Source organism: Podarcis pityusensis (genome assembly GCF_964106645.2).
Source record: "Podarcis pityusensis genome assembly, chromosome: 13".
Lineage (NCBI taxonomy): Eukaryota > Metazoa > Chordata > Lepidosauria > Squamata > Lacertidae > Podarcis > Podarcis pityusensis.
In genome coordinates this window covers 13641794-13654161 of record NC_138038.1, presented here as the reverse complement: position 1 = coordinate 13654161, position 12368 = coordinate 13641794, and the positions used below count along the sequence as shown (strand labels likewise).

Below are 12368 nucleotides of genomic sequence, written 5' to 3'. Positions count from 1 at the left end.
TAGTATCCAAGCCTCATTATACAAACCACAGATTCAGTGGTACTGGACCTGCACGTAGTAATGTAAACAAATAAGCAGCCTTAAACAAGTCTTATTTTATTGTGTTTTGCTTGTTTGTCACCAGACACCATGGTGAGCAGGAAGGATCAGAAAAATAAGAGAGGATTTTTCCTTCCTTGTTTGCCTTTTGCAAGGTTTCAGATGAGATTTTTCATCATTTGGGGGTCAAAATTCCATGGCTGGGAACACATTGGAAAAATTTCCCATAGGAACCCGTGGAAATTGTTGGCTCATTATGCAAACGCTCACCTGACAAATGATTTCCTGAGAACGTGTCGCGTTCAGATGGTGAGACTTGCGTATACTGTCTGCTCTGAATTACAGCAGCTCCCCAGGCACTGCTTTTAACTCGGAAGTTAGGGGTGAGCCTTGAGATGACACCAACAAATTGTTCAGGGTGGCAGGAACAAAAAATGATGGTTGCCGTGAGTTCCGAAAGTATCTCTTCAAACTGGGTGAATGGGAAGTGAAATGGCAAATGCAATTCAATGTAAGCAAATGTAAAGTCATGCACATTCAGGAAGAAACCCTAACTTCACATACGGGATCTGGGCTGATCATGGACTATCCAGGAGAAAAATCTTCCTTTGTGTAATGGGTCACTCGATGGAAATGACCCAAGTGTGGAGCTGCTGTGAGAGATCTGAATTCCGTGTTACAGATAGTGAGGAAAGGGATTGGAAATAAAACTGCAAAATATCATAATGCTATGATACAAACCACACTTGAAAGTTCTGGTTACTATACCTCTAATTGGATATTGTAAAAGTGATAAAGGCTCATAAAAGGACAACCACAATAAGGGGGTTGGAACAGCAGCTCCCCTATGAGAAATAATAATATTTATTTATTTATATGCCACCAATCTGACTAGGTTGCTTCCAGCAAATTATAAAACCACAGTAAAACATCACACATTAAGAACTGCCTTCAGGTGTCTTCTAAAAATCAGGCAGTTGTTTATTTTCTTGACATCTGATGGGAGGGCGTTCCGCAGGGTGGGTGCCACTCACGAGAAGGCCCCTCTGCCTGGTTCCCTGTAACCTTGCGTCTCACAGTGAGGGAACCGCCAGAAGACCCTCGGAGCTGGACCTCAGTGCCTGGGCTGAAGGGTGGGGGTGGAGACGGTCCTTCGGGTAAAATATTACACCATTTGGCACTTAAAAGTTTAGAAGGAAAGGCAAGTATAGCAGGAAACGGATGTATAAAAATCAATACAAAAGTGGGCGGGGAGCAGATATTCCTTCCTCTTCAAATACTTCAATACTCCCTCTCCCTGCCCCATGCAATTCTTTGCATTTCTACTGCACAGCAAAAAAAGTCTACTTCTGTTTCTGTGGCATTTCACTAGTTGGGTGTGGATTTATATTCCTCCATGTCTCTGCTTTATAAAAGCACTTAGCCAGCCCTGTCATCTTATATTAATTTTCCCTACTCTTGGAATATCACATTTCCAGAAGGTCTGCTGAAAATATTTGTCTTGTCTACAAATGTACACATGCAGAAATATATCAATGTTCAAAGAAACGTTTATTTGAATGAATAATGCCATTGTAAGCCATCTTACCAAATATGTGCATTTTAATGCCTTTTCAAGCAAGGTAATTTTTAAATTGCATTTAAAATAGTGACATTAGATGTTAATATTGCCCTTAATACATATACAGGACAGAGCTGCTATAAAATGTGCTTAGGTGCAGAGGTAATCTTAAAAAAAAAAAAAAGGAAATTATACAGCAGACACTTCACAAGAGCAGCTCAGTTTGCATTAAAATAGGGATTATTTTTGCAGCCAGAGTCAAGCGAATCTTCACTTGTCAGTGTGAATTTCCTTTTTATGCACACCCGTGCAGGAGTCGCATGCTTTATTACGAATTGGATTTTGTGCCATTTGGAGAGGGTTTGTTTTTCCTGTTTAGAAACTGCAGGGTAGGGACTTCAGTGCGATGAACGAAGGCAATTGTCACACTTAGAATGCGAGAAGGGGGACATGGCTTCAGGAGAAGCAGGCTAGGCAACTATTATCCTCTCCTTGGGCAAAGGGAGGCGTTAGCTACTCGATAATCCCTGGAGGGTCTTTTGCAGTCCTCTGTTTCCACAAGGATTCCCTTTCACTTCTCAAAACTTTAAAAATATATACATGTACATCGGGATTTTAGGGGAACATATATAAGCTGTATCAGTAAGCAGTTGAGGCTGCAGGGGACTTCTTTCTCTTGCTAGAGCAAACCACATGATCTCGCAGCCCTGCTGGAGTCGCCGCCGGGGTATTCAGATCCATTCAGGGAGAAGGGACAAACCAATGCCATCCATGTCTCATCTATTTTTGTTTGGGGAAGTGGTCTTTGTACATGCTGTAGACAGCGCCTAGGAGAGAGAGCAAAGGAGTTGGCGCAAAGGAGACAATCGGAATACGGCCTATAGAGAAAACAGCTTTTTGTCTCCAACATGGAAGTTGGCTTAGTGCTGCCTTTGCTAGTCAGGAGGGGCAAGGAATTATTCAAAGCAACGAATGGCCACCCCTTTCCACCCTCACAAGCCTTGAAGGGCGATTGGATGGCTCCCTTAGTCCCTCCTGGCATTTCTGACCCCTTTTCAAACTGAGCTTTCCAGCTCTAATGGCTAGAGAAACGTTTTCTAAATGCTGGAAGTCTCAGCATTCTTTATCCGTGCAGTCTTGGGCCTGATTGCAGAATTGTCTTAACAAAATGTTCTTGGTCAGAATCGAACCTGCCTTCTGCTCCTCTGGCTTTCAAGGAAAAAACCAAATCTTTTATATAAGTTATTTTCTGTTTTGTGGGCGGCCCGCTGCAGTATCTCCTTACTCTCTGCTGTTTTATAATACTTTTTTTAAAAAAAACAAAAACACATTTATTCAAAAGTTCCAATATAGCTTTTTTCCTACTGCCATAATATCACAGAATGACACTCCATTCCTCAGTTCCTCATCACTGTCTTGTTGGCTCGCCAGATACCCTCAATAGGAACCCAACTACCAATCTGATTTACTAGACATTTTCAATTCAGGCTTGTTGGGCTTTCATGGTACAGGAAGTGCCGCTTCCAAACCAAGATGAGTGGAGCTTAATTAATCTTGACCGCTGAGGGGACAGTACACTGAATGTCCTTGGAGGGGCACTTTCCCCACAGAGGCAAAGAACTGCACCCCTCTCCCAAGACCAGGGTGGAAGATGAAGTTTAGTTTCCATGTTCAGCAAACTGACTTGGATGCTCTGTCTGCGGCAGGGAGTCACGTTGGGCCATTTGCACACTGAGGGATGATGTTTATGTGAACCAAAGGTTTAAAGGCTCAGCCCCCCCCCCCCCCCGGGATAATCATTCCAGAAGACCTGGTACCATTCAAGACCTTGCCCTCTGGCAGTCATTGCAGTTGCAAACTCAGGTCCTCTCCTGCTCCCACACCCAGTGCTTAACGCCTCCCTTCTCTTCGTCCCCGCCTTACCAAGTGTTATGGCTCCAACCACACAGGCCTGGGCAGCTACCCGAGTGTGAATCAGGTGGACAGACATCTTCATATTCCCCCTTGCCTTCAGCCGGTAAATTCCGTAGGCTGCCACAACCACAAACCCCATCATGCCTGCAAGGTCAAAGAAGCCATAGAACCATATCTCTGAATAGGTCCCTGTGCAAGTCCAGTAGCCTGTCCCACCTCCTTCGGGTAAAGCACTTTCTATACTGCCTATACCTAAAGACCTATACCTTCCAACCTAGCAGTTCGAAAGCACGTCAAAGTACAAGTAGATAAATAGGTACTGCTCCGGCGGGAAGGTAAACGGCGTTTCCCTGCGCTGTTCTGGTTCGCCAGAAGTGGCTTAGTCACGCTGGCCACATGACCCGGAAGCTGTACGCCGGCTCCCTCGGCCAATAAAGCGAGATGAGTGCCACAACCCCAGAGTCGGCCATGACTGGACCTAATGGTCAGGGGTCCCTTTACCTTTATACTGCCTATACTAACACTGATCCTCAACCTCCTTTTCCTTATGGGGTATCTTTGGGAGAAGAAAAGGCTAAGGAGTAGATAAGGTAAAAGTAAAGGACCTCTGGATGGTTAAGTCCATCGCTTTCAGGCCAAGGGAGCCGGCGTTTGTCCACAGACAGTTTTCCGGCTCATGTGGCCAGCATGACTAAACCACTACTGGCACACAAGGACCGTGACGAGTGCCAGAGCGCACGGAAACGCCGTTTACCTTCCCACCACAGTGGTACCTATTTATCTACTTGCACTGCTGTGCTTTCGAACTGCCAAGTTGGCAGGAGCTGGGACAGAACAACGGGAGCTCAGCCCGTCACAGGGATTTGAACCCCTGACCTTCCGATCAGCAAGCCCAAGAGGCTCAGTAGTTTAGACCACAGCGCCAGCCGTTGTACTGCCTGTACTAACTCTGATCCCCAACCTCCTTTTCCTTACGTGGTATCTCTGGGAAAAGAAAAGGCTAAGGAGTAAACACTACACAAATCCAGAGCAGAGTCCCGATGGCGCCTTGCGTGCCTCTTTCTAGCAACTCCTGCAGCCAAGCTGGTGCCAAACGTATTGCAATGCTTTCCTTTGGACCACATCAGTGAGGTCTTGTTGTCTGGGCAGTCCAGGACCTCCATTGAGAGCCAGTGTGGTGTAGTGGTTAAGAGCGGTAGTCTCGTAATCGGGGGAACCGGGTTCGCATCCCCGCTCCTCCACCTGCAACTGCTGGGTGACCTTGGGCTAGTCACACTTCTTCGAAGTCTCTCAGCCCCACTCACCTCACAGAGTGATTGTTGTGGGGGAGGAAGGGAAAGGAGAATGTTAGCCGCTTTGAGACTCCTTCGGGTAGTGATAAAGCGGGATATCAAATCCAAACTTCTTCTTCTTCTTCCATACACCCTACTTCAGGCTTGGGCCCTAGGGATGTCACTTTAGTGCTGCTAATGCAGCAGTTTGGCTTCTTCCTTAGAGGCACACTCCATTGTCTCTCGAGACAGACAAATGCCAGCATATACTGCCAGTAGAGGGACGTGGGTGGCGCTGTGGGTTAAACCATAGAGCCTAGGGCTTGCCAATCAGAAGGTCGGCGGTTCAAATCCCCGCGACGGGGTGAGCTCCCGTTGCTCGGTCCCTGCTCCTGCCAACCTAGCAGTTCGAAAGCACGTCAAAGTACAAGTAGATAAATAGGTACCGCTCCGGCGGGAAGGTAAACGGCGTTTCCGTGCGCTGCTCTGGCTCGCCAGAAGCGGCTTAGTCATGCTGGCCACATGACCCAGAAGCTGTACGCCGGCTCCCTCGGCCAATAAAGCGAGATGAGCGCCGCAACCCCAGAGTCGGCCGCGACTGGACCTAATGGTCAGGGGGCCCTTTACCCTTTACCTTTACTGACAGTAGACAGGACTGATACTTGTCCAAACTCCAAGGAAGAAAGCATCTGACCCTCCTCTTAAGCAGCCTATTGCAATACTAGGCACGTTCCCCACTTAGGAGACTCACCCGAATAATTTCTTTATTGCCCGTGAGTTGAATGGTTGCATATAATGCCAACAAGAAAGGAGCTTGAATCTAATGCCCAATGTAGTTTTAGATGTCTGGCTATTCATATCTTTGCATGGATTGCTTCTCCCTTTGCTGGGAGCGCTGTAAACAATGAAAATATTTGCAAGCTGTTTATCCATGATTTTTGGTGAAGATAGAACTGTGTGTCCAGCTCTCTCTCCCCCCCCCCCTTATTTTCTTTTTTGTGGCATTCAGTTTCAGAGAAAAAAGTTTTTTGGGGGGTTGGGGTCAAGGCTATTTGCCAGAGACAGCGAAGGGCAACAGCAAATATGCTTTGAAAGCAACTGAAAGAATGCAGTGGCAAAGGATGTACTTTGTAATAATAATAATAATATTATAATACTAAATTATTATTTATACCCTGCCCATCTGGCTGGGTTTCCCTAGCCACTCTGGGCAGCTTCCAACAGAATATTAAAATACAATAGTCTATTAAACATTAAAAGCTTCCCTAAACAGGGCTGCCTTCAGATGTCTTCTAAAAGTCTGGTAGTTGTTTTTCTCTTTGACATCTGTTGGGAGGGCGTTCCACAGGGCAGGTGCCACTACTGAGAAGGCCCTCTGCCTGGTTCCCTGTAATTTGGCTTCTTGCAGCGAGGGAACCTCCGGAAGGCCCTCGGCGCTGGACCTCAGTGTCCGGGCAGAACGATGGGGGTGGAGACGCTCCTTCAGACGCTTTGTAGGCAGAAGGTCTTGGGATTCAGCTCAGGCAGCTAAAGGCTTCCAGTCTTGGAAGATCAGTAGGCAGGAGCAAAACTAGGCTTTATTTCACCCGGGTCAAAGACCCAGTTTGGCACCCCCCACGCACTCAGGCTGGGAACCACAATGGCACCCCTCCTGAGGCTTCACCTGGGCAAAAAAACCTAGCTGTCTCCCCCATAGCTACAGCACTGTCAGTAGGCAATGTTGGGTTAGATCAGGGCTGAGGAACATCTGGCTCCCCAGATGCCAGCTTGCCTCAGCCACCATAGCCAATGATCAGGACTTATGGGAGCTGTTGTGCAAGCACAGGGAGGGCCACAGATCTCCCACCACCAGGCTGAATAGACCAACAGTTTGTAAAAAAGCAATCTCATATGTTCAAAAGGCCAAATTTCCTACACGGCACACCTGTAGTCCCATTAAAAGACCCCGGTTGGATCAGGCCAGAATTCCAGACCCTTCAAGTGCCCCTATTTTCTTGGATTTACAGAAGCAATCCCAGTTTCTGATTTGATCCCGGAATGTCCTGCTTTTCCTTAGGACGTCCCTGTTTTCATCAGAGTAATGGGTTATGGAGTTATGTGACCCCCACCTCCAAGCCAAGGAGATAAGTAAACAGCCTCAGCCCAGTATACCTGAAGGAGCGTCTCCACCCCCATCGTTCAGCCCGGACACTGAGGTCCAGCTCTGAGGGTCTTTCGACGGTTCCCTCCCTGTGAGAAGTGAGGTTATAGGGAACCAGGCAGATTGTCTGACTTTTAGGAGACATCTGAAGGCAGCTCTGTTGAGGGAAGTTTTTAATGTTTGATGTTTTGTGGTGTTTTAAATATTTTGTTGGGAGCCGCACAGCGTGACTGGGGAAACCCAGCCAGATGGGCAGGGTATTAATAATAATAATAATAATTTATTATTATTAGCTATACAGCCTTTAGAAGACATCTATAGAGAGGTTTTTTAATGTTTAATGTTTTATTGTTTTTGTATATATTTCATATATATTGGAAACCACCTAGAATGGCTGGGGCAATCTGGTTAGATGGGTGGGGTATTATTACTATTATTATTTATTGAATAGGTAAAGGTAAAGGAACCCCTGACCATTAGGTCCAGTCGTGGCCGACTCTGGGGTTGTGGCGCTCATCTCGCTTTATTGGCCGAGGGAGCCGGCGTACAGCTTCCGGGTCATGTGGCCAGCATGACTAAGCCGCTTCTGGCAAACCAGAGCAGCACACGGAAATGCCGTTTACCTACCCGCCGGAGCAGTACCTATTTATCTACTTGCACTTTGACGTGCTTTCAAACTGCTAGGTTGGCAGGAGCAGGGACCGAGCAACGGGAGCTCACCCCATCGCGGGGATTCGAACCGCCGACCTTCTGATTGGCAAGTCCTAGGCTCTGTGGTTTAACTCACAGCACCACCCGCGTCCCTATTTATTGAATAGGACGTACCTATTTTCATCAAAGAAATGTTGGAAGGTGTGGAATCCCATCTAGTCCAACTTCCTGTTTCACAGTGGCCAACCTGATGTCTCTGAGAAGACCAGAAGCAAGACCCGATTGCAGCAGCAACAGTCTCTGCTTGTGATTCCCAGCAACTGACAGAATATAGCCATCATGGCTGGTAGTTTTACCCTTAAAAGAATAATTTGTATATTACTCTTTTAAAGTTTCCCACTCCCACCCCTCTTTGATGCCTTACATAGATTTGAGTCGTAGACGTGAGTCTTCAGACCACATTTGGTTCCCTACCTTTCTTCACCAGTGGGAGCATCCTTGGTTCTTCCCCCTCTGCAATTGAGCTAATAGAAGATCACGCACAGATTCCTACAGAGAGGCGCTTCAGGCTCCCCAAACTTACCAACTGGCACCAGAGGGCTGTTCCGTGCCTTTTGAAAGAGTTTGGCACTAACCGTGGTTTCATGCTCTGGAATCCAGCTGTCCTTGTCAGTTGACATTGAGCGCTGTAGAAATCAATTTCAAAGATACAGAACCAAAGAGAAAAATTACTACCTAATCTTCATCAAATTTCGCTGTAAAGATCCTTGCGTCATCGTCATTTCATTCGTAGGCCACCTTTCCACAGTTAAAAGCATAGTTAAGGTGTACATAACATAACAAAAGTAGTCCTAAACAATGAATAAAGCGGATAAAAAACTTCCCAACCAAACTTAACAATTTCCACATACGTCAAAATAAGATTAAAAAATGAAGATACAAAAATTGATATCAATAACGGCAACAAAATACCCAAACCAAACCCATTAAGGTACTTCCATAACAGGCAGGAAACTGATGTTTGGTCTAAATGAAGTATACACCCCCCATAGGAGCCAACTTCTAGGGGCTGAGGGATCTTCAGCCCCCCAATAAAATATTTGAGGGAGCTGGGGCCCCCAAAAACTGATAGGCATTGGCATTCAAATGGTGTATGTGCACTGCATCGTGTGATCGATTATGTGGGGTGGGGGCTTACCTGAAACTCCCCCTGCAATATTTTCAAGTTGGCACCCCTGCAACCCCCCTGATTGCTATAAAGAACTCAACGTTTGTATAAGCATCTCTTGGAACAAGCCACATGAAGTCTGCTTAATATCTGCTAGGACTCGAAAATAATCTGGCATGGATGAGTTGGAAAATTGAAACAGACTAAGACTGGGAAAAGAGTGGGAGCTTCCACTGGCAGCCAAGAACATCTCTTAAGTTGGAATATTGAAAAGCTATCAACAGATCCTGAACCTGAGGCTCCAATACTTGGCCCACCTCACGAGAAGAGAAGACTCCCTGGAAAAGACCCTGATGCTGGGAAAGATTGAGGGCACTAGGAGAAGGGGACGACAGAGGACAGGATGGTTGGACAGTGTTCTCGAAGCTACAAACATGAGTCTGACCAAACTGCGGGAGGCAGTGGAAGACAGGAGTGCCTGGTGTGCTCTGGTCCATGGGGTCACGAAGAGTTGGACACGACTAAACGACTAAACAACAACAAAAGAACTACCCAAAAGATAGGTAAGCTCCAATATAGGACAGCACACACACCGGTGTTTCCAGATCTTATCCAATTGTGTCCTCGTCTCAAGGGCTCCAGTTAGGCGACCCGTCGTGCATTACCATAAAGAGAGAGCGGTGCTGCCAAAACTGAGGAAGCATGCCATCTAAAGAAGAGGGCACCATTTTGCATGTGCTAATCAGATAGATAGATAGATAGATAGATAGATGCCAATTTAGAAATAATTGTTGTTGTTGTTTAGTCGTTTAGTCATGTCCGACTCTTCGTGATCCCATGGACCAGAGCACGCCAGGCACTCCTGTCTTCCACTGCCTCCCGCAGTTTGGTCAAACTCATGCTGCTAGCTTCCAGAACACAGTCCCACCATCTTGTTCTCTGTTGTCTCCTTCTCCTTGTGCCCTCAATCTTTCCCAACATCAGGGTCTTTTCCAGGGAGTCTTCTCTTCTCATGAGGTGGCCAGAGTATTGGAGCCTCAGCTTCACGATCTGTCCTTCCAGTGAGCACTCAGGGCTGATTTCCTTCAGAATGGAGAGGTTTGATCTTCTTGCAGTCCATGGGACTCTCAAGAGTCTCCTCAGCACCATAATTCAAAAGCATCAATTCTTCAGCAATCAGCCTTCTTTATGGTCCAGCTCTCACTTCCATTAGAAATAATTACCATGATTTAAATATAAATAGAATCCCACTCACCTCGATGCAGAAGACTGCTGGATGGTCTGATGTGCAGGTGTGAACAGCTGATGGGCAAATTCAGAACCCCAGCTTGTCCTAGGTTTTAAAATAAAATAGAAAAAAATCTTTAAAGTGGATACAGACTGGGCAGCTCTTCAAAGGCCAGGACTATGAAGTTGGGCACATAGCCAACCTAGCTCCCCTGGAGACTCACCTGCTTCCTTAAAGTCACCGGCCTGTTTGATGGGTTGCTGCCTTGTCGGCTACTACGGAGAGATCTCCCCGAAGTCTTTTGGAAATACGGTTGTTTTGACAAGGGCTGCTTGGGTCTCTTCCCATCCTCTCACTTTAAGGTTACAACAAAGTCCCCACACTAGCGGTTTCCTTGATGTTTAAGTAAGGAGATGGGGAGATGGCTGACAGCTTGCTATCTGCTTGCTTGCTCCTTAACCCTTACTCTGCCCATTGTCCTCCACAGCAAAGCTCAGTTGGTTAGTGTGTAGTGCTGATAACACCAAGGTTCGATCCCATAAGGGACAGCTGCATATTCCTGCACTGCAAGGGGTTGGGCTAGCGGTTCTCAACCTGTGGGTCCCCAGATGTTGTTGGACTACAACTCCCATCATCCCTGAGCTCTGGCCTTGCTAGCTAGGGGTGATGGGAGTTGCAGTTCAACATCTGGGGACCCACAGGTTGAGAAAGGCTGGGCTGGATGATCCTTGGAGTCCCTTCCAACTCTATGAAACACGTTTTTTCTCTAAATTAAAAGTGTAAAGCATTCCAGGCAATAGAGAGCAAAAACATATTGTTTCACTTGATCCAGGGCACAGCAGAAGCTATTTGAAGTGCGGGAAATGTGATATTATAATCTGCTCATCACTCTGATATGATAAACCAGCCTCTTACATCCAAGATCAGGGAGAGTTCCAGGTTTGGGGAAGGATATGGAGTCAGTCAGTGTGATATCCAGACAGGCATAGAGCCCCAAATGTTTCATTTTAGAAGTTCACTGACAAACTCACAAGAAGGCAAGCAAGAAATAGCAGCAACCTTATCTTCCACCCTGTATTCAATATATTCTGTACGTAAACTTAGAGGAGGGACTTGCTGAAAGCAGATCCACATTCCTTTTCTGGGAATATTACTTTGGAAAACACTCCATAATTGCACATGGCTGAGATGCACATGCTCTGACCCACCCAGAAACTGCGGCAGCTTTTAATGAGTGAATGCAGGGAAATAGTGAATGCAGAGTTTGTCGCAACATGCACACAAGCCATCCTCCATTCATCTTCCCAATCCAATTCATAAAAATAAATGTGAAAAGATTAAGTAAAGATAACATATATATTTATTATAGAAAAAGACTCACACTGTGTTGTCCACTGTTGCTTCCTTGCTTGCTTGCTGTCTCTCTGGCAAGAACACAAAACAAATATTACAGAAAACAAAGAATTCCTCAAAGTAGAAAACAATCCCTGCTGCTTCTCTAGTTACCAGAACATGCTGTTAAGTTATGAGGAGATCTTGCCTTCAAGGAAACAGTTCTGAGCATGCTCAAGGTGCTGGGCTGCTCTTCAAGGCTTTCAAGTACAGTGGTACCTCGGGTTAAGAACTTAATTCGTTCCGGAGGTCCGTACTTAACCTGAAACTGTTTTTAACCTGAAGCACCACTTTAGCTAATGGGGCCGCCTGCTGCCGCCGCGCCGCTGGAGCACGATTTCTGTTCTCATCCTGAAGCAAAGTTCTTAACCTGAAGCACTATTTCTGGGTTAGCGGAGTCTGTAACCTGAAGCGTATGTAATCTAAAGTACCACTGTAATGCTTCCTAATCTGATATGTTGGCTACTGGATAGCCCTCAAAAGAAATAGGGAGCCTTTCCAGCAGAGGCTGAAAATCTGAGAGACCTCCTAATATTCAATAATCCAAATATCCTAATGTCAGTCACATGGTTTTTCTGCCCAAATAACACATAGGTAAAGGTAAAGGGACCCCTGACCATTAGGTCCAGTTGTGACCGACTCTGGGGTTGTGGCGCTCATCTCGCTTTATTGGCCAAGGGAGTCGGCGTACAGCTTCTGGGTCATGTGGCCAGCATGACTAAGCCACTTCTGGCGAACCAGAGCAGCACACAGAAACGCCGTTTACCTTCCCGCCGGAGCGGTACCTATTTATCTACTTGCACTTTGACGTGTTTTCAAACTGCTAGGTTGGCAGGAGCAGGGGCCAAGCAACGGGAGCTCACCCCATCGCAGGGATTCGAACTGACGACCTTCTGATCGGCAAGCCCTAGGCTCTGTGGTTTAACCCACAGCGCCACCCGCGTCCCTCAAATAACACATAGGAGGGACCTATTTGCCATTGCTAAGGTTAGTTTTGTCTGAGT

General features: G+C 46.4%; 1 protein-coding gene across 2 annotated transcripts; it reads right to left on the bottom strand.

Annotated features, from left to right (window-relative positions):
• Nucleotides 1-1571: 1571 nt before the first annotated feature.
• HIGD1B (HIG1 hypoxia inducible domain family member 1B) lies at nucleotides 1572-11563 on the bottom strand. Of its 2 annotated transcripts, none has more exons than XM_080977182.1 (5): nucleotides 11354-11563; nucleotides 10000-10077; nucleotides 8160-8262; nucleotides 3524-3658; nucleotides 1572-2427 (listed from the first exon to the last, which is right to left on the bottom strand). In XM_080977182.1, exons 3-5 carry the CDS (start codon nucleotides 8254-8256, stop codon nucleotides 2381-2383), a joined length of 279 nt encoding a protein of 92 aa, XP_080833308.1. In that variant the 5' UTR covers nucleotides 8257-8262; nucleotides 10000-10077; nucleotides 11354-11563; the 3' UTR covers nucleotides 1572-2380. The 2 variants fall into 2 exon arrangements, with proteins under 2 accessions (XP_080833308.1, XP_080833307.1); XM_080977181.1 differs by lacking the exon at nucleotides 11354-11563 and adding an exon at nucleotides 10196-10365.
• Nucleotides 11564-12368: the final 805 nt, after the last annotated feature.

What these genes read in the sequence shown, in the direction of transcription:
- HIGD1B (XM_080977182.1), bottom strand. Translation starts at nt 8,256, where the DNA reads ATGTCAACTGACAAGGACAGCTGGATTCCAGAGCATGAAACCACGGTT. An exon ending in CAGCCCTCTGGTGCCAGTTG is followed by an intron (nt 3,659 to 8,159) that starts GTAAGTTTGGGG and finishes TTGACCTTGCAG; the next exon opens with GCATGATGGGGTTTGTGGTT. An exon ending in GGTTGGAGCCATAACACTTG is followed by an intron (nt 2,428 to 3,523) that starts GTAAGGCGGGGA and finishes TCTCTCTCCTAG; the next exon opens with GCGCTGTCTACAGCATGTAC.